Source organism: Saimiri boliviensis, chromosome 8 (assembly GCF_048565385.1).
Source record: "Saimiri boliviensis isolate mSaiBol1 chromosome 8, mSaiBol1.pri, whole genome shotgun sequence".
NCBI lineage: Eukaryota > Metazoa > Chordata > Mammalia > Primates > Cebidae > Saimiri > Saimiri boliviensis.
In genome coordinates, this window is record NC_133456.1 from 72,424,488 (window position 1) to 72,452,224 (window position 27,737).

Here is a 27,737-nt window from a genome sequence, read left to right on the forward strand (position 1 = left end):
ATTTTTAGTAGAGATGGGATCTCACCGCGTTGGCTAGGCTGGTCTCGAACTTCTGACCTCAGGTGAACCACCTGCTTCAGCCTCCTAAAGTGTTGGGATTACAGGTGTGAACTACCACGCCCAGCCAGTTTTGCTTTCTTTTTTCTTTTTTCTTTTTTTTTTTTAAGGTTTTGGAGAAATATGTATCAGTTCATTTTATTTGGGTATTCAATAATACCCTTGGTGATAATGTTGACTCTACGGCTTCTGACCCTGGAATTGACCCTGCTGCTACTGGTTGTAGCCCTGAGATTGATTTTCGTAGCCACGATTGTTTCTTCGTCTTCTGAAGTTCTGGTTGTAGTTCCCCCTGTTGGGCATTCCATCTCTGTTGTAGTTCCCTTTGTTTGAATAACTACCACACCAGGAAAAACAGGAGCACGAGGGTATGGATAGCAGATTCCACCACTCCACTGCCACCACCACCTCTCTGTGGCACTTTCCCCTCCCGTTATATCTGCCATGATTCCCAGGGGCTCCTCCTCTGAAATTTCCACCACACATATTGAATCCTCCACGTCCTCGATGGCCACCACCTCTGTTAAACTGATTCTTGCCACTTTTACTTTTGTTGCTCTTCTTTGAGTCAGTGTTCTGTTTCTTTTCTGGTGGAAGAGCCTTTTTACTTTCTTCCTTATATTGCTCCAAAGCTTCTTTCTGAAGTTTAACATAGGTTATTTCATCAAAGCACTCAGCTACCTCTGGGAGGGTAAAGTTTCCTTTCATTTTGAGGACCGCATGTTCTGGTAGGTCTTTCCCCTCTACCTCTGCTTTCTTCTGTGTTCTTTGCTTATAGTCTTCATCTTTTGATGAAACTACAACAGCTTTTCGCTGGAAGCCTACAGGCATATTTTTCTCCTCTGGGCAGCAGCAGACACATTTGTCTGATCCAGAATAAAATTTCGCTTCTTTCCGGCAGCAATCTCAATAAATTTCCCAAGACACTGTGGGGCTCTCTGCAACAGTGTGTTCAGTTTTCCAATATCTGCCATTTGCTTCTTAAAACCTGCCACCACCATTTTACCCATAGTAGTATTTGTTCCAAGAGTGCTGTATTTCCCTGGATTTTCTGCTGCATGCTTAGTAACCCAGGTAGTTTTTCCAGCTCCTGGCAAGCCAGTCATCATCACAACCTCACGCTCTTTCTTCTCTTCAGGCCCCTTTGGTCCTCTTAACTCGATCCTCTAAGGGGACATTCTGGAAAAAAGTATACTCTTCAGGTATTAGAAAATATGGCTTTTCCTTCTGACCAAAATTAAATTCAGCTGCACAGTTGTGGCAGAGAACATGCAGAAAGAGTGGCCATCCAGCAAGAGCTTCTTTACTGATTTTGAAGGCGATGCCAAGATCCTGTCCATTCTTAGCATGGGAGAGTTCTACTTCGTCACTTTCAAAGTTAGCAAAACATGTAATCGCATCATTTTCATCAAACTTTTCTCCATAATCTTCAGTCTCACAGTTGCATGTTTTTATTTCTTTTAGAGAATGTCCATAAGAAAATTCTTCTTCACCAAGTAACATTCCACTTGTAGTTAGTGACCAGCCAATATGAACTTCATGCATGTCAATATCTTTTGTTTATAAATGCGTTACTGGGATCTTCTCTGTAACTTTCATCTCAAAACACACTTTGCCTTTTGACACACCGTAAGATGCTCTTCCTCCAGCCCAAAGAAAGGCGAAACTCTCCATTGTAAGGGAAGAAACACTGAGACGATCTCTTGATATTTTAAAATGCAGAGTACAATTATAAGTATCAAGACAAACCACTGTGTCATCGAAGTGTTCATCTTCTTCTTCAACAGGTGGCTGAGGAGATTTGGCTCTGCTATACTTGTTCTCTTCAATGTACTCAAAATATCCACAGCCATGATCTTCTCCTGGTCTTTTAACACCTCTTTTTATCTCCGCCTTTCTGTTCTGTTTTGCCGTCCCCTGTAGTCCCAGATACTCAGGAGACTGAGGCAGGAGAATCACTTGAATCCGGGAGGTGGAGGTTGCAGATAGCGCCACTGAACTCCAGCCTGGGGGACAGAGCAAAAATCCATCAAAAGAAAGAAGGGCAGGGGGAAGGAGAAAGGGGGAAGGGGAGGGGAGGAGGGAGGGAGGGAAAAAAGCAAAGGACAGGGGTCCAGTTTTGCTTTCTTTTAAGCCTGCACAGAAAAAGGTTAAGTTCTTATTTGTTTGAATTTATATTCCACCATTAAAAAAAAGAACTTGGCCAAGTGAGGTTTGAGACCTACCCTAAGCCAGCGCACACAGCACACACTTCCTTATGTTGCACTGGGCTGAGACCTAGGCTCTAAACAGAAGGAATTCTTTACATACTTCTTGCGGCTTTTGTTGTACTTATCACTTACAGCTCTTGGTGGAAGATTATTGGAGACAGTGTTTCAAAATGCAATAAAGTGTTTCTTACCAGTTTTTCTGGAAAACATCACTTTATCTTTTTGCGGTGTACTGCCCTTGGGCCGCTAACACCCGTGTTGTAGCCACGTGACCCTTATTTGTACAGCAGTATTATTTTTCCTGTCATTTTTAAATTTAACTCTTGGAGCCATCTTTGATTTTTCTCTTTCTTCTAAATATTCGTTTAGTTGCAGACCATTGTTCTTTCTTCATAATCTCTTTTACATTCCACCCTCTGCCCTTCCCACTATTACTATTATATTCTATCACCCAGGCTGGAATGCAATAGCAGGAGCCCGGCTCACTGCAGCCTTCACCTTCTGGGCTTAAGCAGTTCTCCTGCCTCAGCCTCAAGTAGCTGGGACTGCAGGCACGCACTACCACGCCCGGCTAATTTTTGTGTCTTTAGTAGAGACAGGGTTTCACCATGTTGGCCAGGCTAGTCTCCAGCTCCTGGCCTCCAGTGATCCATCTGCCTCAGCCTCCCAAAGTGCTGGGATTACAGGTGGCTGCCAACGTGCCCACTATTCTTAGGCTATTCATCTACTGTCTCTTGATGGGCTTTTAAAAATCTATATCCTTTCCTCAGGGCATTCTACACAACACCATGTGATTAGTCCTCTTAAAACCACAGAAGCTTTATGCTATCCCTTTCAGCAAACTTGACTGAATTCCTGTTCAAGTGCAAACTCCCCTGCCTGCTCTCAGGGCTCTTCACGTTTTCACTCAGCTTACTTCCTCTAGATTGTCTCACATGAATCCCCTGATGAACATTCTACTCCAGCTCTGGCAGTCTGTTCCTGCCAGAGAAATGCCTTGGGCCTTAAGCTCCTTGGGTCTTTTTTTATGCCTTTCCCCTAGCAGATGCTTGTCTGAATTCTTTGCATTCTTCAAGTTCCTGTGTAACTTTTCCTGGCTATTAAAGCCTGAAGTGATCTTTGTAGTCTGAAATTTTGCAGTAAATAATGATGTGTATTTGATTCTGTAAATATTACATTAAATATTAAGTACTGTAAATGTTAGAGTTACGTAAAGTTGAAAGTTCCTAGATGTATGAAATTCTTGTGTCCTGCATTTCTGACAGGTAGTCGTTTAATCTCTCCTTACCCATCACCCTGGAGCACAGCACTGCCCAAGCCAACACATTGACCCATTTAGTAAAACCTTGACTCCATTTGTCCTTTTGTCCTAGTGTTTCTTTTTTCTTTCTCTTTTTTTTCTTTTTTTTGAGACAGGATCTCAGTTTGTCACTCATGCTGGAGTGCAGTGGGGCATACACGGTTCACTGCAGTCTCAACTTCCTGGACTAAAGCGATCCTCCCGCGTCAGCCTCCTGAGTAGTTGGGACCACAGGCATGCGCCACCATGCCTCGCTAATTGTTTGTTTGTTTTTTTGTAGAGATGAGGTCTCATCATGTTGTCCAGGCTGGGTTTTTGTTTTTCGTTTTTGTAGATAGGATCTCCCTTTTTCACCCAGAGTGGTGTGATCACGGATCATGGCTCACTGCAGCGTCAACCTCTTGGGCCCAAGAGATCCTCCTGCCTCAGCCTCCTGAGTAGCTGAGACTACATGCCACCACCCCTGGTTAATTTTTGTATTTTTTGTAGAGAAAGGGTTTTATCATGTTGTCCAGGCTAGTGTTGAAGTTCTGGACTTGAGCAGTCAGCCTGCCTCAAGTTCCCAAAGTTCTGGGATTACAGAAGTGAGCCACTGAGCCTGATGTCAGACTTCTGATTTTTGAAATAATACAGAATAAGACTTTGTTTTATAAGAACTCTCAAAATCAGCCGGGCACGGTGGCTCATGCCTATAATCACAGCACTTTGGGAGGCCGAGGCGGGCGGATCACGAGGTCAAGAGATCGAAACCATCCTGGTCAACATGGTGAAACCCCGTCTCTACTAAAAGTACAAAAAATTAGCTGGGCATGGTGGCGCGTGCCTGTAATCCCAGCTACTCAGGAGACTGAGGCAGGAGAATTGCCTGAACCCGGGAGGCGGAGGTTGCGGTGAGCCGAGATCGCGCCATTGCACTCCAGCCTGGGTAACAAGAGCGAAACTCCGTCTCCAAAAAAAAAGGCCGGGCGCGGTGGCTCATGCCTGTAATTCCAGCACTTTGGGAGGCCGAGGCGGGTGGATCACAAGGTCAAGAGATCAAGACTGTCCTGGTCAACACGGTGAAACCCCGTCTCTACTAAAAATACAGAAAATCAGCTGGGCATGGTGGCACGTGCCTGTAATCCCAGCTTCTTGGGAGGCTGAGGCAGGAGAATTGCCTGAACCCAGGAGGCAGAGGTTGCGGTGAGCCGAGATCGCGCCATTGCACTCCAGCCTGGGTAACAAGAGCGAAACTCCGTCTCAAAAAAAAAAAAAGAGCTCTAAAAATCTTTGACAATAGCCTTCATGTCTCCTGAAATCATTTCTACTCCAGGTGAAACCTGTTCCTGTTACATTTCTTATATGCTTTGTTTTCCAATTCCTCTTCTTGTTTTGATAATGGTTCTGTCCTACCCAATGTCCCTTTTAAATTTTGGTCCCAACAATGAAACATACGGCAGTGCAGATTACAGAGAGACTATTCTTTCTATGCTCTGGAGACTGTGAAAATGGGTGTAACCTAAATTGTCCATATGTCTTCAGCAGCCATACTGTTGGCTAAGGTTTAGATAGTAAAACTCTAGCTTTCTTCAATGGAACCACTGTTAATCCACCGTCTTGCCTTTTATCTTGTGAACAGTAAATATCATGACTGACCGAGTTGTCCTCTCTTTGTTGGCTGCTGAGAAACTCAGCCAGACTTGACGTCTACCTCTCTTAAGCCTTTAAAACCTTGTATTCACTAACCTACCCTGGCTTCATTTTTTTCCCTCTCTTATCTTTCCTTTCCATTCTACCCAATTTAATACTTTTCCCTATGAAGCTTATTGTATATTTATATATATATATATTTTGAGACAGAGTTTTGCTCTTGTTGCCCAGGCTGGAGTGCAGTGGCGCGATCTCAGCTCACTGCAACCTCTTCTGCCTCCCGGGTTCAAATGATTCTCCTGCCTTGGCCTCCTAAGTAGCTGGGATTACAGGCATGCACCACCACACCCTGCTAATTTTGGATTTTTAGTAGAAATGGGGTTTCTCCATGTTTGTCAGTCTGGTCTCGAACTCCAGACCTCAGGTGATGTGCCCGCCTTGTCCTCTCAAAGTGCTGGGATTACAGGCGTGAGCCACCACAGTCAGCCAAGTTCTTTTTTTTAAATAGTGGAATATAAACTTATAAACAAATAAGAACTTAACCTTTTTCTGTGTAATTGTAAACTCTTGTTTACATTTCATCAGTGTATACTCTCTCCTCAAAAAACAAATGATGGCACCAGTATATTTGAAGTCATTAGCATTGCCTCTACTGCCTAAAATTTCATTTTTTTCAGTGCTTAGTAAATACACTCCAAGTATGTAATTGTATCATAGAATGTGTGCATTTAAAATATATGAAACCTGTCATTTAAAATATCTATACCCAGTCTCTGTAAATCTCATCTGTGTGGCTGCATGATATTTCACAGAATGATGGTCCATGGTTTACTTACACATTCATTTTGGGTGTTTTTATTGTTTTTAGTTTGGTTATAAATAATGCTGCAATAAACATCTTTTTGTGTAAAACCTCCTCCCGTTTTTACGTTGTTCTTAGAATAGGTTTTTTAAAATGTATAATTTGTATTAAAAATATAGTAACTGTATGTCTGAGGTTTTTTATTTAACTCAAGTTTTTTATTGAAGTGATGGATTTATATTTTACATTATGAAAAAGTAGGTCCTGTGGTATGAAGACTCGTGAAAGAGCTTTAGATAAGATTGCATCCTATGATGATATGTGAGTAAGCACAGTGAAATTTAACACTCCCTTTTGTCTTTCCACAGCTGGATAGAACTTACACTGGCTTGCAGACTCTTGGAGCAGAGACGGTAGGTTTTTTCCTACAGTATTATCTTATTATCTGGGAATGAGCAGGATGAAAACTGATCTTCATTTTTTGTTTTGTTTTGTTTTGAGACATTGTCTTTGTTCTGTCAGCCAGGCTGGAGTGCAGTGCAATCTTGGCTCATTGCAACCTCTGCCTCCCAGGTTCAGGCGATTCTCCTACCTCAACCTCCTGAGTAGCTAGAACTACAGGCATGCACCACTATGCCCAGCTAATTTTTATATTTTTAGTAGAGATGGGGTTTCTCCATGTTAGCCAGGCTGATCTCGAACTCCTGACCTCAGATGATGTGCCTGCCTCGTCCTCCCAAAGTGCTGAGATTACAGGTGTAGCCACTGCACCTGGCCGATCATTTATAATTAGGGCAAAAAATTAGTGTTAGTTTTTTTTAAGTTTGTCTGTCTGTGTTAGTCCATTCTCAGACTGCTCTAAAGAACTACTGAAGACTGGGTAATCTATGAAGAAAAGAGGTTTAATTGACTCACAGTTCCACAGGCTTACTAGGAAACATGGATTGGAGGCCTCAGGAAACTTAAAATCACATTGGAAGGGCGAAGGGGAAGTGAACACCTTCTCATGGCAGGAAGAGAAAGAGTGTGAAGTGGGAAGTGCCACATACTTTTCAACCATCAGATCTCGTGAGAACTCACTCACTATTATGAGAACAGCAGGGGGGAAATAGGCCCCATGATTAGATCACCTTCCACCAGGCCCTTCCTCCCATATGAGGGAGGGGTGGGATTACAGTTTGAGTTGAGATTTGAGTGAGGGCACAGCCAAACTGTATCACTTCTCTACCTTATTTTTTTGTTTCTTCTCTCTGTTTCTTTTTCTTTTTCTTTTTTTTTTTGAGACCGAGTGTCACTCTCTTGCCAGGCTGGAATGCAGTGGCGTGATCTCGGCTCACTACAACCTCTGCCTCCCAGGTTCAAGCGATTCTCCTGCCTCAGTCTCCCAAGTAGCTGGGACTACAGGCGCACACCACTATGCCCAGCTAATTTTTGTATTTTTAGTTTCACCCTATCAGTCAGGCTGCTTTTGAACTCCTGACCTCAGGCAATCTACCCACCTTGGCCTCCTAAGTGCTGGGATTACAGGAGTGAGCCACTGTGCCTGGCCTTCTCTTTTCTTTTCTTTTTCTAATTTCTGTCACCCAGCTTGGAGTACATAATATAATCATGGATCACTGCAACCTTGAATTCCTAGATTCCAGCGATTCTCCCACCTCAGCCTCCAAATAGCTAGGACTACAGCCTTGCACTACCATGCTCAGCTAATTTTTAAATTTTTTTATAGAGACAGTGTGTCATTATGCTCACAGGCTGGTCTCGAACTCCTGGCTTCAAGCAGTCCTCTCACCTCAGCCTCCCAAAGCACCAGGATTATAAGCATGAGCCACTGCACCCAGCCTTGGTTCATGTATTTTTTTAAAAATTGTGGTTAAAAAACCGGTAACACAAAATTTACCATCTTACTACCCATTTTTCAGTGCACAGTCTAGTGGTATTAAGTGCATTCATATTGTTGTGCAGCCATGACCATAGTCCATCTTTAGAACTGTTTTCATCTTGCAGAGCTGAAACTCTGGACCCGTTAAACAATGACTACCCACTCCCCCCACCCCCCGCCCTGGCAACTGCTGGTCAACTTTCGTCTCTATGAATGTGACTACTCTAGAATACCTCCTATAAATGGAATCATATAGTATGTGTCTTTTTGTGATCGCCTTATTTCACATTGAATAATGTCCTCAGATTTCATCCATGTTGTAGCATATGTCAGAATTTCCTTCCTTTTTTTAAATAATTTATTTTCATTTATTTGTTTTTGAGAAAGGGTCTTGCTCTGTCATCCAGGCTGGAGTCCAGTGGTGCAATCATGGCTGACTGCATCTTTGAACTCTCAGGGTCAGGTAATCTGTCCTCAGCCTGTCAAGTAGCTGGGACTATAGGTATGCCACCATGACCAGCTAATTTATTTACTTATTTTTTGTAGAGACAGGGTCTTACTGTGTTGTCCAGGCTTGTCTTGAGCTCCTGGGCTCAAGCCATCCTCCTGCCTTGGCCTCCCAAAGTGTTGGTATTATAGGCATGAGCCATTGTGCCCAGCCCCTCTTCCTTTTTTAGGCTTAATAGTATTGCATTGTATGTGTGTACCACATTTTATTTGTCTGTTCAACTGCTGGTGGATGTTTGAATTGCTTTCACCTTTTGGCTATTGTTAATAGTGCTGCTATGAACTTGGGTGTACAGGTGTCTATTAAAATCCTTGTTTTCAGTTCTTTTGGGTACATACCCAGAAATGGAATGGGCTAGATCATATGGTCATTGCATTTTTAGAAGAAGCACTGCTGTATTTTTCATGGCAGCTGCACCATTTCACACTCCCACCAACAGTGCACTGGTGTTCCAGCTTCTCTGCATCTTCACCGGCATTTGTTAACTTTCTTTTTTTTTTTTTTGAGATGGAGTTTCGCTCTTGTTACCCAGGCTAGAGTGCAATGGCGCGATCTCGGCTCACCGCAACCTCCGCCTCCTGAGTTCAGGCAATTCTCCTGCCTCAGCCTCCTGAGTAGCTGGGATTACAGGCATGCGCCGCCATGCCCAGCTAATTTTTTTGTATTTTTAGTAGAGACTGGGTTTCACCATGTTGACCAGGATGGTCTCGATCTCTTGACCTCGTGATCCACCCGCCTCGGCCTCCCACAGTGCTGAGATTACAGGCGTGAGCCACCATGCCCAGCCCCTTTCTTTTGTTTTTAATTTATAGTAGCCATTCTCACGGTTGTGTTGTGATATCTTGTGGTTTTGACCTGTGTTTCTGTAATCATTAGTGATACTGAGGATCCCTTCCTGTGCTCCTTGGCCATGTGTTTATCTTTGGAGAAATGTCTATTCAAAGACATTTTTTAATTAGGCGGTTTGGTTTTTGTGTTTGTGGAGTCATGGGAGTTATTCATATATTGTGGATAGTAACCCCTTAACAGATATATGAATTGCAAGTATTTACATCCATTCCGTAATAATATTTTTGCTTTTCACTCTGTTGATTGTGTCCTTTGATGCACAGAAGTTTTTAAGTTTGATGTAGTCCCATTTGTCTATTTTTTTCTTTTGTTGCCTGTGCTTTTGGTGTCATATCCAAGAAACCATTACCAAATTCAGTGTCATGAAGCTTTTCCCTTGTATTTTCTTCTAAAAGTTTTATTTTAGCTTTTATGTTTTGGTCTGTGATCCATTCTGAGTTCATTTTGATTTATAGTGTAAAGTAAGGTTCCAGTTGCATTCTTTTGCATGTGGATATCCAGTTTTCTTAGCACCCTTTGCTGAAAATACTGTCTTTTCCACCACTGAATGGTCTTGGAACCCTTGTCAAAGATCATCTGACCATGTATGTGAGGATTTAATCTATTCCACTGCTCTGTATGTCTGTTTTTATTCCACTGCTCTATATGTCTGTTTTTATTCCATTGCTCTATATGTCTGTTTTTATGCCAGCAGCATACTGTTTTGATTACTATAGCTTTGTAATAAATTTTGAAATCAGGAGTCTGGAACCTCCAACTTTATTATTTACCTTCTTCCCCTTTTATTGTATTCGTGATATAATGTCAGCAATTGCTATTTAATCAGAGTTTACCAATTAAATCTTACACTGTCTAGAGAAATCTGCTGTGTTATATTGGAAGGTACTTACTGAGCACTGATTGAGGTGCTGAGAATACAGAAATGAACAAGGTAGCTTCTTCCCTCAGAGTCATATTTTTAGTAGCATTGAAAATGGGGAGGGCAGAGAGTAAACACAAAAGCAAAAAAAAAATTATTTCAGTTTCAAATAAGTGCTATGAAGATGAGAGTGGCCAGGGGGTAAGGAAGTTGCTTATGCTTGGATGGTTAGGGACGGTCTCTCTGAGACGGTGATGCTTATGCTTGGGTGGTTAGGGATCGTCTCTCTGAGAAGGTGATGCTTATGCTTGGGTGGTTAGGGATCATCTCTCTGAGAAGGTGATGCTTTATGCTTGGGTGGTTAGGGATCGTCTCTCTGAGAAGGTGATGCTTATGCTTGGGTGGTTCGGGATCGTCTCTCTGAGAAGGTGATGCTTATGCTTGGGTGGTTCGGGATGGTCTCTGAGAAGTTGGTGCTTCATTGACACCTGCTGCTGAGAAAGGCAGCAATGCAAAGATTTGGAGGAATAGTGTTCTAAGGAGTAGCAACAGCATAATGAAAATGCCCCAGTTTTGTGATTCATTTTACTAAGATTTGCATGCCAAGCCAGATTAGATTTTTGCTGAGGTATGTATCTGTTAAGACAGGTTAGATGCCCTTCTAGGATAAATTCTTTAGTTCTTCAGATTGAAATCGCCTTTGAAGTGTGGTTAGAAATTACCCCTCACATCCCTGAGATCACATTCTTGGACAGGACTTGAGCTTTCTGTGACACTGATGATGGACTCACGAGCCCGATTGTTGCCCAATTGTCTAGGTAGTGGATGTTGAACTCCATCGCCATTCTCTCGGAGAAGACTATGTATATCCTCAGTCCTCGGAGTCTGACATCTCTGATGCCCCTCCATCTTTGCCTTTGACCATTCCAGCCCCAGTGAAAGCTTCTTCGCCGATAAAGCAGGCACATGAGCCAGTACCCGATACCTCCACGGAGAAAGGTAATTCAGCATTTTTCCTTACATAGAGTTGTTCTGAGGCATTCCTTTCCCATTTGCTGCTTTCAGAGACCTATAGTATATGGAAAATAACTTTGCCATAAGTAGACATGCTGTCTCTACTGCACAGCTCTGTTATGAAAGCCAAATCTCCACTCCTGTCAAAAATATTTCTCCATGAAGTTCTACCGACATTTTATAAAATGTAAAAATCACTAAAAACATTAATTTTCTTTTTGTTGTTGTTGTTGTTTGTTTGTTTGTTTTTGAGATGGAGTCTCACTCTGTTGCCCAGGCTGGAGTGCAGTGGCACAATCTCGCCTCACTGTAATTTCCACCTCCCTGGTTCAAGTAATTCTCCTGCCTCAGCCTCTCTAGTAGCTGGGGTTACAGGCAGCCACCACCTCGCCTGGCATATATATATATATATGTATGTATTTTATTCACCTGGGTACAGGTGGGCTAAGGCCAAAACGGGCATTAGCCAATTTTTGTATTTTTAGTAGAGATGGCATTATAGGCACCCACCACCATACCTGGCTAATTTTTGTATTTTTAGTAGAGACGAGTTTTCACCATGTTGGTCAGGTGCGTCTTGAACTCCTGACCTCAGATGATCTACCTGCCTCGGCCTTCCAAAGTGCTGGGATTACAGGCATGAGCCACTGCACCTGGCCTAGAACATTAGATTTTTATCACTTGATGATTATAATGGTTCCTTCTAATGTATTACAGGACAGCTTTATAGTTCAGCTTCTGATTGTGTGAGCAAGAAACTTGAATATTAAATATCTGATCATGAAATTAAAGGTTGATCACCAACAATGTATTTTGACCATGCAATTTTTAAATTTAACAAATATGTAAGTGTATAAATAACATATTTAAATGTTCACATATATAAGCATAAAAGATATAAAATTGAATGTTTTATTTCTAAGCCTATATTTTAATGTGATTTTAGTATTTTAGTTCTTTTATAAAATCTCAACTTTATTTCTCTTTAGATTTCAATTGCATCTTCTTCATGGGCATTTAATAAGATAGGAGAGGGGCCGGCCACAGTGGCTCACGCCTGTAATCCCAGCACTTTGGGAGGCCTAGAAGGGCGGATCACCTGAGGTCAGGAGCTGGAGAGCGGCCTGCCCAACATGATAAAATCCCATGAATACTAAAAATAGAAAATGTAGCCAGGTGTGGTGGTGCACGCCTGTAATTCCAGCTACTCGATATGCTGAGGCACGAGAATAGCTCGAATCTGGGAGGAGGAGGTTGCACAGTGAGCTGAGATTGTACCAGTGCACTCTAGCCTGGGCAACAAGAGCAAAACATGTCTCTAAATAAATAAATAAGTAAGATAGGAGGGTATCATTAGATTAAGGGAATGCTTTCTGACATTTTTTTTCTTCTCTAAACCATTTTTCAGTTTATATGTTAGAAAACGGAGGAACATAACTCCTGTTCTTTTTATGTTATATGTTATGGTTTATAGTTAATATGTTTTAAAGTTTCTTTTAAAAAGCACTTTAAACGTGATTCTAAGCATATACATTTTTCACCAAAAAGAAGTATGGAGAGATGATGGATTGTATTTATTTTGCTACCAGTACATGGTTTAAAATGGGTGTTGAAATAAGACATTTTTCTTCTTTCCCACAATGGTAAGGTTTTGTTACTTCAAAGCAGTTGATGATGACTGCCATTTGTCTGTTTCATCTCAAGCAGGATTCCCAGCTAGCACTGAAGCTGAACGACACACTCCATTTTATTCTTTGCCGTCTTCATTGGAAAGAACACCCACCAAAATGACAACATCCCAGAAAGTTACCTTTTGTTCTCATGGCAATTCAGCTTTCCAGCCAATAGCATCAAGCTGCAAAATTGTGCCACAAAGTCAGGTTCCTAATCCTGAGTCACCTGGAAAGTCCTTCCAGCCCATCACCATGAGCTGCAAGATTGTCTCAGGTATGCAGATGTGTTGCAGGTGGTGTATGTGGAGTTGACTGGATGTTAAAATTATTGGAACAACAAAACAAAATACTGTGGCTTTTTTTCTCTTAAGTTCTTCTAAGCAGTGTTTGTTTACCAAGGGAAGTTTATCACTGTTGATTGCCAAAGCTGCCATAAGGCAAAAACAAAGTTCGTTCATGGAGAAATTATTTTTGAATGGAGGCAGTAAATGAAACTCAAATGGTCAAATTTTTGTCTCCTGGAATCAGCACAGGTGAAATGTTTGCTGGGATATATGGCTGAAACTAAGGTGTCGGAATCGTGTTTGGTGATTAGATATATGGAAGCCACAGTGACTACTAATAGAAAAAATTTAGAGGCCTTTGGCATGGAGTTAAGCTTTTTGGGTTGGAATTGGTTGGGAATTGAAATGCTTTATTCTCTCTCTAACCACACTAGAAAATTGTTCATTCTTATTGTCAATAGGTAGTTCTAAGTCATCTTTTTCACTAAGGATGGATTGTCCTTTGCCTTGTGACAGTTTCACATTATGCTAAGTAAAATTTAGTAGGAATATATACTTTATGGTTTTGGCTGTTCCACCTTAGAACAAAACACGTTTGTTAAAAGGCAATTGAAAATATCGAGGAAGTATGAGGACTTCCGTACAATACTTAAAGTGGGGGAAAAGGAATGTTTGGTTTTGTAAGTAGACAGCTAAGCAAAATTATGAATCAAATCTTTGAAATTGAACAGAGATAAATAATTGGTAGACAATTTTTTTTTTCTTGAGACCAAGTTTCACTGTTGTCACCCAGGCTGGAGTGCAATGGTGCAATCTCGGCTCACTGCAACTTCCACCTCCAGAGTTCAAACGATTCTTCTGCCTCAGCCTCCCAAGTAGCTGGGACTGCAGGTTCATACCACCACTCCTGGCTAAGTTTTGTATTTTTGGTAGAGATGGGGTTTCACCATGTTGGCCTGTCTGGTCTTGAACTCCTGACTTCAGGGGCTTCACCCACCTCCGCCTCCCAAAGTGCTGGGATTACAGACCCAGCCATTGGTAGGCAGTTTTACCTACCAGGTAGAAAAATTTTGAAACTTACTACTTCAGAGGTGGAATAGGCCGAACATATAAACTGGTTTGAAGTTTAGAGAAATTCATGGATGACAAGTTTGATCAATAAAAGACAGTAGAGAATGTTTAACTGTCAGTAACTTTTGAGAATATTTTGCGGGAACTTGAATCTTTCTGGATTATGACTGCGACATAGTATTGACAGAGACTTTTGCTCTGAGTAGGTGAATTTCATATTTTCCTATTCAAAATAAATTGCGAAACAAGATACCAGGTTCTTAAATCTAGCTATTTACTTACTAATTTTCTCCCTAACTTTAGTGTCTTCACGTATAACCAGTACTATATAACAGCCTGCCTTTGGTGTTAAAAGGTTTATCATATCAAGGTTCAGGAGTTTAAAAAAAAAAAAAAAGGTTCAGCAGTTTCCCGCTGCTGTGTAAAGTACTGCTTTTTGAACTTTAATGTATGTACCAGGAGATCTAGTTAAAGTGCAGATTTATGTTCAGTAGGTCAAGGATGGGACCATAAAGTCTGTTTCTCAACAATTTCCTCAACAATGCTGTTGCTGTCGGTCCATGGATAAGGATGCAGAGTGTGAAACACATCTTCTGCCTCCCTTATACCTCTGTTGCTGCTCAGTATTGGAAACATGTAGTTCCATTTTATTTTCCCAGTTTGTCCCAGTGGCACTGACCTTCCTTGTCCTGGACATCTTCTTGCATGAGTTGAATATGTATATTTTATTTCTATTCCCTCTTTTTAATTAATAAGGTTCCCCAATATCAACTCCAAGCCCATCACCATTGCCTCGAACCCCAACTTCCACTCCAGTCCATGTGAAGCAAGGCACTGCCGGCTCTGTTATTGCTAATCCTTATGTTATCATGGACAAGCAGCCTGGTCAGGTTATTGGAGCCACCACTGCAGGTACAGGTGTGTATCAGATCAATATTTGCACAATCCAAAAAGTTTGATCTTTTATTAAAAACAGTGTCCTATCATGACTTAGTAGCCATGTAACTGGAGAATGCGAGAACAGGGAATACATAAAAGTAAAGCCAGCACTGTTCCTTTTAGGGGAGGTTTACTCTGTAAAAGTTTTATTTTTTAGAATTTAGTTGAGTTTTCTTTTAATTTCCAAAAATTCAAAATAAGCCATAATTAATTTCCTTAAAAGAGTAGTTGATTTTGTTTTCATTTGGAAGACTTACTACCTCTTCCAGATGAAGCTTTTGCTAACTTTGTGGACCACATATGTTTCTCTGCAGTGAAATAAAAAATTGATATTTACTTTTCTTCAGGGAAAACCCATTCTGCTGTGAGAGGGGAAATTGAAACCTGCAGTTTTAAAGAAAACTCATAGGAAGAAGTCATCCTTGGGTTCACCATGTTGGTCACTATAGTCCGATGCAACTATATCATGTTTTTTAGGTTTTTTTGAATGCTTTCCTTAACATTATTTTATTTATTCCTTTCATTTAACTTGTATTTATTTATTATTAATTTATTAATTTATTTGTTGAAACAGAGTCTTGCTGTTTCACCGAAGCTGGAGTGCAGTGGCATGATCTCGGCTCACTGCAACCTCTGCCTCCTGGGTTCAAGCAATTCTCCTGCCTCAGCCTGCTGTGTGGCTGGAATTACAGGCATATGCCACCACACCAGGCAAATTTTTTTTATTTTTAGTAGAGATGGGGTTTCACCATGTTGGTCAGGCTGGTCTCAACTCCTGACCTCAGGTGATCCACCCACCTCAGCCTCCCAAAGTGCTGGGATTACAGGTGCGAGCCACTGTGCCCACCCACATTCAACCTGTATTTAAACACACACTCCTAACTATAAACTTCCCTGTAGCTTTCACTTCTAATTAAGAGAAATAGAAGATAAATGAAATAAAAGGGTTGATTATAAGATAAACCTGATTTTTTTGTTTGTTTGTTTAACCTATTGTAATTAACATACAAATGTATGTTGGGCTTTTCCAAGCAGTTTTTTTTGGAAAGGCTAAACTTTAATAATGACTATAATTGTGGAATGCCCTTAAAAATTACTGTGTTCAGGGCTTACCCAGTAACCTTTCAAACATACTTAGGGATTCCAAATAGGTGTTATTTCATGACATTTTGTTTTAGGAATCAGCCAGAAGTCTTTGGAGGCAGGTTTGGTAAATGGAGTAGATGATTAAATACTATTTGGGTTTTCACTTGTCTATAGATAATATGACTAAATTTTTTCAGGCTCTAAAGGTAGTTGTACAAATGGAGTCTAAAATGTTTAATGTTGGCTGGGTGCAGTGGCTCACGCCTGTAATCTCAGCACTTTGGGAGGCCGAGGCAGGCAGATCACGAGGTCAGGAGTTTGAGACCATCCTACCCAACATGGTGAAACCCCGTCTCTACTAAAAATACAAAAATTAGCACAGTATGGTGGTACGTGCCTGTAGTCCCAGCTATTTGGGAGGCTGAGGCAGAAGAATCACTTAAACCCAGGAGGCAGAGGTTGCAGTGAGCTGAGATCGTGCCACTGCACTCCAGCCTGGGCAACAGAGGGAGACTTCATCTCCAAAAAGAAAAAAAAAATGGTTAATGTTGGCAGCATTTGGAATTGGTATAACTTTCGGGTGAAACTACTTTGAAGGAGCTAGCAGAATGCATATTCTGGCACATTTGTTAGACAATCAATATCACGATAGAGTGTCTTTTATGGCATAAGGATTAGAATATACAAGATACACTTACTTATTATTCTGCATATCCTTACCAGCTTCTTTTCCTTCTTGATGTTGAGCATGAGATCAGCTTCACAGGGATGGGTCCTTAAGGATTTTTTTCCATACTAGTTTTAGCCTTAAAAATGAGTTTTCAACTCTTAAAAAATGAAAAATAAATAGTAGGAAAGAGGGGAGGATGGTGGAAATGCTTTAAAATTACATTTTGTAAATTTTACCTTGTTTATATTTTAATTGTGCCTTGCTTATCAGGAAGTCCTACAAACAAGATCTCCACAGCTTCTCAGGTCTCCCAAGGAACAAGTTCCCCTGTTCCTAAAATTCATGGAAGTAGTTTTGTAACATCTGCTGTCAAGGTAACACTCTTACTGTATTACTACACTTTGGTAGCTTCTTTTTCTTGTCATTTTTTAAAAACAATTTTTAAAATAGAGATGGGGTCTCCCCTGTATGAGACAGGCTATATTGAACTCCTGGCCTCAAGAGATCCTCCCACGTTGCCTACTACGGTCCTGGGATTACAGGCATGAGCTGCACCCAGCCACTTTGCTGGTTTCTGAACAAAGTATGTTCAGCCTCAGCAAGAATGTGTCTATTGATGATGCAAATTTCATAAAGTAAAATTTTCAAGCTGTTAAGCATCTAGAAGATCATCTACTCCAGACTTTATTACCTCACTTGGATCTTTTCATAGTGTCAAAAATGCTTCACAACACTTGTATCAAATAGTCACCCCGTATCAATTTAAAAACTTACTAATAAGATTATTTACTTATTTATTTGGATAGTTTGTTAAAAATGTTTCCTTATAAAAATATTCATTCACCTCTTCCCTTTTTGGACACCTCTTTGTCTCACAACAGAGCACTGCCCTTCTCTTTCTTTCTTTCTTTCTGCCTACTAAACTTCTGCCCCTTTACTAAAATAAATAAGTAAATAAAAATAAAAATATTCATCTGACAGCATGTTCTTGTCTTTTCTGTATATGCACCACCAAGAAGTAAATATACAAATGGCTCCCAACTTACAGTGGTCCAACTTAAGATTTTTTGACTTTACCCTGATGCAAAAGCAATATGCATTTAGTGAGCCCTCCACTTATAGTGGGGTTACATCTAGATAAATCCACATATGGTGAAAATGTGGGAAGTCAAAAATGAACTTCTGGCCTATGATGTTTTCACCTTATGATGGGTTTATCCCAATGTAACCCCATCCTACACCAGGGAGCATCAGTATTTTCTTTCCCATGTGCTAATCCTTTTAGTTATTTGAAAATAATGCTTACCTCCAGCGTCTCTCCCCTGCTCCCCTTTTTCTGGGTAAGCAGTCCTTCGGAATTTAAAACTCTTAAGTATCGTCTGACCTGTTCCAGTCAAATGACTGGTGCCTAACACAGCGTTTCTTTTATTTAGATACTAATGATGATATTGAATAACTTCCTGGTCCAAGGCGAGGTTGTTCTCTAAATTCTGTGCAGTGTGTTAGCACTTCATATGAATGTCTGAATTATAATAATCTTGAAAGTTGTAACTCTGCTGGTTTAATTTTTATTGTTTGTTGGTGATCATTTTACTATACTGAAGAGGGAGACCCAGGCTTCTCCGATCAACTTCCCCTTTGACTATCATGCTGCATTTCAATAGAATAAAGCGTTGACTGACTGGTGCCTCCGGTTTTACCTTCCTGTATGTGACAGGCTAGGCCTTGGGGAAACTCCAGAAGGTACTATTTTTACTTAAAACAAGATGAAACCAGAAACCTTTTCATATGTGATTCCTGAAACTGTAAACCAAAACCTTTTCACATGTGAGTCCTAAAACTATGAACCCAAGATTCTTCCACGTGTAACATCTAATGTAAAAGCCTATATAAAGGCTGAAGCTGCGCAAGCTTGGCTGTTAGGCACCTATGCCACCTTGTTCGCAGCTGAAATAAATTCCTTCCTCCTGTATTCAGTGTCTGAGAGATCCTTTCCCGTGGCCGCTCCTGCTACAGTACAGTCAAGAAATGTTCTTTGTTTCTTGACGCTATAACTGAATTTTGACAGTTTGCCTCTGAGATTTGTATTTTGTGTTTGAGAATTAAAGACAAACTACGGAAGTGTTGAATGTTGACTTTTGTTGTCTTTGCCTATGCCAATTATTCTTTTTGTTTTTTAAGTTTGTATTGCAAATTTTTCCTTTGTATTCTAGGTGTTCATTGAGTAAATTTCATATATCAAGTTGTGAGTACTATTAAGAGAGAATATATAGTGAAACATTGCAGCTGCCTGTTTCTTTATTGATTTAGTACCTAGGCTCCAGGGGTATAAAATAAACTAAATACAGTCCCTGTCCTTTAATGGTTTACCAACTATCGGGACAACCAGTGAAGTCAACCAAATACTAGGGATGGTAGGTTAGAAGTCTTTCCAGCATACAGCAGTACACAGATGGATAGATTCTTGCCAAGTTACAGCTTTTCTTTGTATTTGGTTTCTAAAACAATATTAAAATGCGAGTGTAGAGGCTTGGAAGACCCCAAGGAGTTTTAGGTTTTTTTGTCTTTTGTTTCTTTGTTGCTAGACAGTGTCACAGGTCTATATTAATTGTAAGTGACTAGATTATCTGAACTCACCCATTTATGCTAATTGTAAACTATGTATTTTTACTCACACAGCAGGAGGATTCTTTGTTTGCATCTATGCCACCGCTTTGTCCAATTGGGAGTCACCCTAAGGTTCAAAGCCCCAAACCTATAACAGGAGGACTTGGAGCTTTCACAAAAGTGAGTATGTATTAGGGCATTATCCCGCAAGTCATAATACTTTCTGTGGCATGTTGGAGTTGATTGACACTTTCCCTACAACGTGTTACTTTTTAGTAACTCAAATTCCCGTTCTGAGATGTGCTTCCATGTATTTAATGTCCTCAGGGCAGCCTTGGGAGTCCAGCAAGATGGGAATTCATGGAGCACAAGCAGAGTGTGTGTGTGTGTGTGTGTGTGTGTGTGTGTGTGTGTGTGTGTATGTGTGTGTTTCTCTCTGCTGTCATTTGCCACAGTCTCTAAAACAAGTGACTATGTTATTATAGGAGCACAGGATCAAGTCCAGATCCTACTTTTGAACCCTTTAATAACTGTTATGGACTGTATTTAGGCAGTATATTTCCCCTTCTGGTGGAGTCATTCTTTACAGATCAAATTTCATTAATTCATTAATTCCTGCAAACAGAAAAGATTCAGATATTAGCAGGTTTTAAAAAATGGAATGTTTATGGATGTTTATTCAGTGTCATTATCATGTTTGTTACAAGGTGATCATCAAACAGGAACCTGGTGAAGCCCCTCACGTGCCTGCAACAGGAGCTGCCAGCCAGTCACCACTCCCGCAATATGTGACTGTGAAAGGGGGCCACATGATAGCTGTGTCCCCTCAAAAGCAGGTCATAACTACTGGAGAAGGGATTGCCCAGTCAACAAAGGTTCAGCCCTCCAAGGTTTGTGTCAGGAAAGTTAACATGTAAATGATGATATTTGCCTAAATAATTGACAAGGGCTGAAAAGATTGAGGGTAACAGGGTTGCTCATCTCATAAAAACCTGTGGGTGAAAGCCCAGTTGGAAAAGCAAGTCAGTTGGTTTGAAACTCTTCTGCTCCTGTGGTAATCGTTAACAAGAGCAGGGTTATATATTGCAAAGGGTCCAGGAATGGTCCAAGAGGCAGGGGGCTGCTGCTATCTCTGGCAGTGAAGGCAGCTGACTCATGGGCACAGCTTTCTACTTGATTCTTATCTCAAAGGGATCTGCTGTTGACTTGTTTATTTCTGATAGGAGAATGCTGTAGTTTATACCTCTGATGTCCGGGCTGTTATCTATTTAATGATTCTTAGCTTTTGGTAGAGTTCACTTGTTTTATAATTTGAAGGTATGGGAGAATTAATGTACTGAGAGAATTTTAAAATACCACATAGAGCCATGTTTTCCTAAATCAATTAGAAATATAGCCATGCATCACCGTATGATGGTGCATTCTGAGAAATGTGTCATTAGGTGATTTTGTTGTGTCAGCATCACAGTGTACTTAAATCTAGATAGAATAGCTAACTACACCCCTAGGCTGCATGGTATAGCCTATTGCTCCTAGGCTGTAAACCTCTTTGGCATGTTACTGTTGAATACTACAGGAAGTTGTAATATAACAAACAGTAAGTATTTGTGGATCTGAACGTATCTAAACATAGAAAAGGTACTGTAAAAATACAGTGTTATAATCTTATGGGACCACTGTTGTATATGTAGTCTGTCATTGACTGAAACATCATGAATGTGGTAGATGACTGTGGAATTAGTATTGAGTGCTTTTGTATGCCATTATAATCCACACACAACCCTGGAGGATGGGATTTTCACCCCTGTTTTACAAATGAGGAAGCTGTGTCACAGGTTAAACGGCTTTCTTGGGAGCATTACAGCTAATAAATGACAGTGTTTAAACTGAGGCCTGCTAACTCTGCTCCCCATTCCAGAACTAATGGAAAGTGGTGAGCTATTGTCTATAAACTCAGTATGCTTTTAGAACACCAGGATTAAATTTTCTCAACTTTTGGCAGGTATACTCTAAAGCTATTAAGAATATTATATGGACTGGGCGTGGTGGCTCACACCTGTGGGTCACCCAACACTTTGGGAAGCCGAGGCAGGCGGATCACTTGAGGTTAGGAGTTTGAGACTAGCCTGTCCAACATGGTGGAACCTTGTCTTTGCTAAAAATGCAAACAATAATAATAATAATCAGCTGAGTGTAACTGTAATCCCAGGTGCTTGGGAGGCTGAGGCAGGAGAATCACTTGAACCCAGGAGGCAGAGGTTGCAGTGAGCCAAGATTGTGCCACTGCACTCGAGCCTGGGTAACAGAGGGAGACCATCTCAAAAAAAAAAAAAAAAAAAAAAAAAAAGAGGCTGAGCTCTGTGGTTCATACCTGTAATCCCTGCAGTTTGGGAGGCAGAGGTGGGCGGATCACCTGAGGTCAGGAGTTTGACACCAGCCTGGCCAATGTGGTGAAACCCTGTCTCTACTAAAAATATAAAAATTAGCCAGGCATGGTGGTGTGTGCCTGTAGGAGGCTGAGGCAGGAGATTGGTTGAACCTGTGAGGTCAAGGTTGCAGTGAACTGAGATCGCACCACTGTACTCCAGCCTGGGTGACAGAGCAAGACTCGGTGACCAAAAAAAAAAAAAAAAAGAAGGGTATGCCAGGAAACAGGAGGGTGGCAAAAAATTGCACTGTTTACCCTCCATACAACATGGGCACAACAGAAGTACCCATTCTTTTTCCTGAACGTGAAGAGGTACTGCCTTTGACATGAAAAGGGACACCTGAAGATTAAGTGGTTCTGTGTAGGCAGGAAGCGGTGTGTTAAAGTAAAGGAGCATGAGCTTTGCCATTAGAGCTTGTTGCAAATCTCAGATCTCAGCCACTCATTACTGGTGTAGCCTGTACGGGTTGCTTTATCTTTCTGATCCCTGGTCTTTCAGGGTTGTAGAAGAATTAGAGATTGTATATGAAGGACCTACCTAGCACAGAGCAGGTGTTCAGTAAATAGTAACTAATGTGACTGTTGTGTGTATCCCATGCCTAAGTACCATGGTAATGGTTTTCACTGAGCAATTAACTTGTGAGGGAAAAATCTCAGATACAGACTCTTCCCCTTCAGTTTGCTGAGGTAAATTCTGACTTGCCAAAGGTATGTGTAAGAAACAGGGAGGCAGAAATAACATTTAATCAAAGCATGAATTGAAGTTAAGTGTATAATAAATACAAAACAATGGGTGTCTACTTTCTCAAGCTACATAGAAATTAGCAATAGACAGAATTATTGAATGGGAAGAGAATGAGAAGAGTTGGTAGGGGTGAGTTCAGGTTCTAGGCTGAAATATGTTTTCTTGGTGATGGTTGCTGTTGTGGGTTTTTGTTTTTGTTTTGTTTTATGATCATAACTCTCTGCAGTCTCAGCCTCCCTGGGCTCCAGCAATCCTGCCTCAGCCTCCAGGACTACAGGTGATGCTATCACACCCAGCTAGGTTTTTTTTCCCCCTGTATTTTGTAGAGACTGGTTTTCACTATCTTGCCCAGGCTGGTCTCGAACTCCTGGGCTCGAGCAGTCTGCTTGCCTCAGCTTCCCAAAGTGTTGGGGTTACAAGCATGAGCCTGGAAAAAGTGTGTTGTTTAAAAAAAATAAACTAATTTGGGCTAATACTGTCTTACTTAAGGGCTCTTACCCCTTCTTAAAGCAGTCCATAATCAGCTGCAGTTTTTTTCCCAATGGAATGCAGACTTCCTCATTTTCCTGTTTTCCAGAAGGAAGGTAGGGAGGTAGTGGCAGTCATCTACCTGCTAGTAAAGACTGCCCTCCCGTGGCTGACTTGGGATACCAGGGTTTTTTCTTTATTTTGAGACTGTGTAGCTCTGTTGCCCAGGCTGGAGTGCAGTGGTGCACTCTCAACTCACTGCAGCTTCTGCCTTCTGGGCTCAAGCTGTATTCTTACCTCAGCCTCCTAAGTAGCTGGGACCACAGGCCTGTGCCACCATGCCCAGCTAATGGTTTTTTTTTTTTTTTTGAGATGGAGTCTCTCACTGTCGCCCAGACTGAAGTGCAGTGGCATGATCTCGGCTCACTCCAACCTTGGCCTCTTGGGTTGAAGCTGTTCTCCTGCCTCAGCCTACCAAGTAGCTGGGATTACAGGCACCCACCACCATGCCTAGCTAATTTTTTGTATTTTAATAGAGATCGGGTTTCATCATGTTGGTCAGGCTGGTTTCAACTCCTGACCTCATGATCCACCCACCTTGGCTTCCCAAAGTGCTAGGATTACAGGCGTGAGCCACCATACCCAGCCAAGAAGGATTTTTTTCTTTCATAAATATACAGAAAAGTTCTTTATCAGTAAGAAGAGTTTCTGTATTTCCACATCTCTAAGAGGATGGCCTTAACCTGCTCTGTGGCCACAGAAACTCTACAGGTGCCCTGCAGAATGAAGTTAGAACAGAGATGAAGATGTGGGTAATAAGGGGGTTTTTAACCAAACCAGGAGAGCTGGGGGAATTTCTTGTCTTTGTCCTAGGTTAACTTGCTTTTTAAAATTGGTTCTTTTTTCTTTTTTCTTCTTTCCTTCCCTCCTTTCTTAAGTATACAGAAAAGTAGAGAATAGTGTGATGAATCCACATGCCTGTTACCCAGTTTCAACAATTACCAGCATTTTACTCATCTTAATTTCTCTTCCTGGAATATTTTAAAGCAGCAGGCAGATCCTAGTATTGTGTAATTTCACTCAAAATTAATTTCTGTTTCACTCGCTGAATCCAGAGGTTAAGATCAAGGTCTCTGCCTTGGCCAGTTGCGGAAGACAGCCACAAATGTCTTGTCTGTCCTTTGGCTGTTCTTTGCTGGTCTCCATGTCCCCTTATGGATTATTCTTTTTCGGTTGATGTGGTGTGATGAGCAGCAACAGCTATCATATTAGCTAGGCATCCTATAAACTCATTCTCATGTTGCTTCATGATTTGGGATGTAAATGTTACTCATATTTTATAGATGAGGAAGCTGATGCTAAAACTCAGAGAGGTTAAATAACTTACCTAGCTACTAACTTAACAGTAACTAACCTGGGAAACCACATCTGTCCGCTTACCAAACCCTACACTCTTTCCGCTTTGTGACACTGTGGTTTAATAATACTTGATTAAGCGACTCTTTTCTTTACATCAGCTATATTATCCACGTACATGGCAAATGTATTTTACTGTACTCACAGTCTTTGAGCAGAAACCTTGTATGTTACAGTAGTTTTTAAATTTAAGACTTCCTACTTATCAGTTCCATAAGGTTTATCATTTCATTCTACCTCCTAAATAATCTTACTGTAAAATTTAGAATTACTCTAAAATTTCAGTAAAACATAGAGAATTACGTAATCAGTATGCACATATCCTCCACCCCAAATTTACATATTCATGTTTACTCACGATCTTTTTTCTCTCTGAATAAAACATTTCTGATACATTTCTGAGACCGTTGAAGTCCGCTTTCTTCTTCGCAGAGGCAGCACCGTCTCGGCTTTGATGTGTAGCCCCCAGTCCTTGCACTTATTACATGAATACACAGTCATGGGACGCATGATGTTGTTTGTGTTTTGAAGGTTTACATAAAAGATATTTCTACTTACATTTTTCTGCACCTCCCTTTTCACTCTTTCATTCTTCCAGTCTGTTTATGCTAATATATATGGTTCTAGTTCATTCATTTTTCGTATGACTTTTTATTGTCCGTTTTATGCCACAGTTTGTCCGTTCCTCTATCTGTAGACATTAAGAATGTCGTTGCATGCTGGAGACATTAAGGTTGCTAACAGTTTTTTAGTAAAAATAATGTTATGTTGGACATTCTTTTATATGTTCCCTTGAACGCATGCCTGTTTCCCTAGGATATATTCCTAAAAGTAGAATTCCTACTATATGGGGGTATGTGAATTTTCAGTTTTAGCAGATAGGCCAGAGCCTCTCTGGAGTGGCTATACAAATTTATCTTCCTACCAGCAGTGAACAATAGTACCTATTTCCCCCACAGCCTCAGGTAACTTCTTGATGTTATTAGACTTTAAACTCTTTTCTCCCTAATCTGATGGGTTCCTATTTTGTCTTTTTCTCCTTAAGAAGGCAGATCATTTGCATTTCTTCTAACCCTGTGAAAGTCTCATGGAGTTTCTGGTGAAAAGTGCTTTTTATGAAATAAAGAGCTGCAGAGCCGGAAACGCTGCCCCAATTTGCCATTCATTCAGCATTTTATTTAATTTAACATCCTACTGTTGACAGCACTTTGGGAGGCCAGCACTTTGGGAGGCAGGTAGATCACGAGGTCAGCAGTTTGAGACCAGCCTGGCCAATATAGTGAAACCTTATCTCTACTAAAAATACAAAAATTAGCCGGGCATGCTGACACGTGCCTGTAGTCCTAGCTACTTGGAAGGCTGAGGCAGGAGAACCACTTGAACCCGAGAGACAGAGGTTGTCGTGAGCCGAGATTGCACCACTGTACCTCAGCCTGAGCAACACAGTGAAACTCTGTCTCAAAAAAAAAAAAAAAAAAAAACCCACTCCTAAGTATTTTCTCTAAAGAGTTTACTTTCAGAACTAGATACTTCTGATTTTCATTTTCATTATTTGGATACTGGGGTCTTTTTTAAATTAAAAAAATCAGTTAAATATTCCTGCTTTTTTTTTTTTTTTTTTCTTGAGACAGGGTCTTGTTCTGTCTCCCAGGCTGGAGTGCAGTGGCACGGTCCTGGCTCACTGCAACCTCCCGCCTCCCAAATTCAAGTGATTCTCCCATCTCAGCCTTCAGAGTAGCTGGGACTATAGGTCTGTGCCACCACACCCAGCTAATTTTTGTATTTTTAGTAGAGACGGGATTTCACCATGTTGGCCAGGCTGGTCTCGAACTGCTGACCTCAAGTGATCTGCCTGCCTCAGCCTCCCAAAGTGCTGGGATTACAGACATGAGCCACTGTGCCGGGTCTCAAGTGTGTGTGAAAGAATTGGAAGTAGATACATTGGAAATATAAGGAGATTATTTCTGGATGAGTAGAACTTTTTTCTTTATACTTCTGAGTTTCCCAAATTTTCTATTAAAGTAAGTTATAAAAAGTAGCTGAGGTAAGAAAACAGTTGTTAAGCTTCTATCATTGTAATACCCAAGTGTAAGAAACACATTTGCTGTTCACAGCTGTCTAGATAGCTCTCCTAGATGACCGAATTAGGCTGCATGTATTATGTGCAGGCCTTGGCTTTGCTCTTTGCCAAAACAGTGACTGCTGTTCTGAGAGCTCTCAAAGCACCATTGGACTGCGCTCTGTTTTGAACAGGTTGTTGGAGTACCGGTTGGGTCTGCTTTACCTTCAACAGTGAAGCAGGCTGTGGCGATCAGTGGTGGCCAGATCCTGGTAGCCAAGGCCAGCTCCTCTGTCTCCAAAGCAGTTGGTCCAAAGCAAGTTGTAACCCAAGGAGTCGCCAAAGCAATTGTGAGTGGAGGTGGAGGAACAATTGTTGCTCAACCAGTGCAGACCTTAACCAAGGCTCAAGTCACTGCCGCCGGTCCTCAGAAGAGCGGATCTCAGGGTTCAGGTAAAACGGCTTTTCACTGGGACCTCTTTCAGCAGCAGCTCTGCCCGATTTCCTTTGCTATTAGGAAAGCCTAGTTAGGTCGATGCTATAGGACATGTATTAAAATGCTATAGGACATGTATTAAAATGTTTGTCCTAGCTGTACGTTTCTACACACACACACACACACACACACACACACACACACACACACCCCATTTCTCAGTACTGTGGGGGACTGGTTCCAGGACCCCCTGCTGCTGATAGCAAAATCCACAGATGCTTGAGTCCCCTCTGTAAAATGCTGTGGTTGTACTTCTCATCATCTCTAGGTTATTTTAGTACCTAATAACAAGGTAAATACTATGTAAATAGTTGTTACATTGTATTGTTTAAGGAATAATGACAAGAAAAAAATCTGCACCTGTTCAGTACAGATGTACTCATCCTTTTGTCTCCCAAATATATGAATGTTTTTGATTTGAGGTAGGTCGCATCCATGGATGTGAAATCCACAGATACAGAGGGCTAACTGTACTTGCCAGTTAGGAGCACAAATTTTGCCTGACTTTGACTTAAATGGGGGAGAATATGTATTCCTCCATAGGTAGGGTGATTATTTCATTAATCATTCAAGCCACAGTACTTTTGAGAGTAAAAGAGTCACTGTTAATAATTACAGTGGGACAGGTGTAACCTGGAACTGTCCTAGGCAGAAGCAGGACAGACGATCACTCTATTTATATTCAGCT

At 41.1% G+C, this 27,737-nt stretch overlaps 1 protein-coding gene and 1 pseudogene across 3 annotated transcripts in view; one reads left to right on the forward strand and one right to left on the reverse strand.

Moving 5' to 3' along the window:
• YEATS2 (YEATS domain containing 2) overlaps window positions 1-27,737 on the forward strand; it is a 104,941-nt gene that overhangs the window by 41,227 nt on the left and 35,977 nt on the right. For 2 of the 3 annotated variants that reach the window (XM_039478515.2, XM_010337619.3), the window contains exons 9-16: window positions 6,367-6,411; window positions 10,912-11,092; window positions 12,812-13,054; window positions 14,892-15,053; window positions 17,101-17,204; window positions 19,510-19,617; window positions 20,145-20,327; window positions 26,748-27,006. In XM_039478515.2, the coding sequence (XP_039334449.1) occupies window positions 6,367-6,411; window positions 10,912-11,092; window positions 12,812-13,054; window positions 14,892-15,053; window positions 17,101-17,204; window positions 19,510-19,617; window positions 20,145-20,327; window positions 26,748-27,006 (1,285 nt within the window). The remainder of the gene's footprint in view (window positions 1-6,366; window positions 6,412-10,911; window positions 11,093-12,811; window positions 13,055-14,891; window positions 15,054-17,100; window positions 17,205-19,509; window positions 19,618-20,144; window positions 20,328-26,747; window positions 27,007-27,737) is intronic. The other variant, XM_039478516.2, reaches the window with a different exon arrangement.
• Window positions 225-3,559, reverse strand: LOC141585294 (heterogeneous nuclear ribonucleoprotein U-like; annotated as a pseudogene).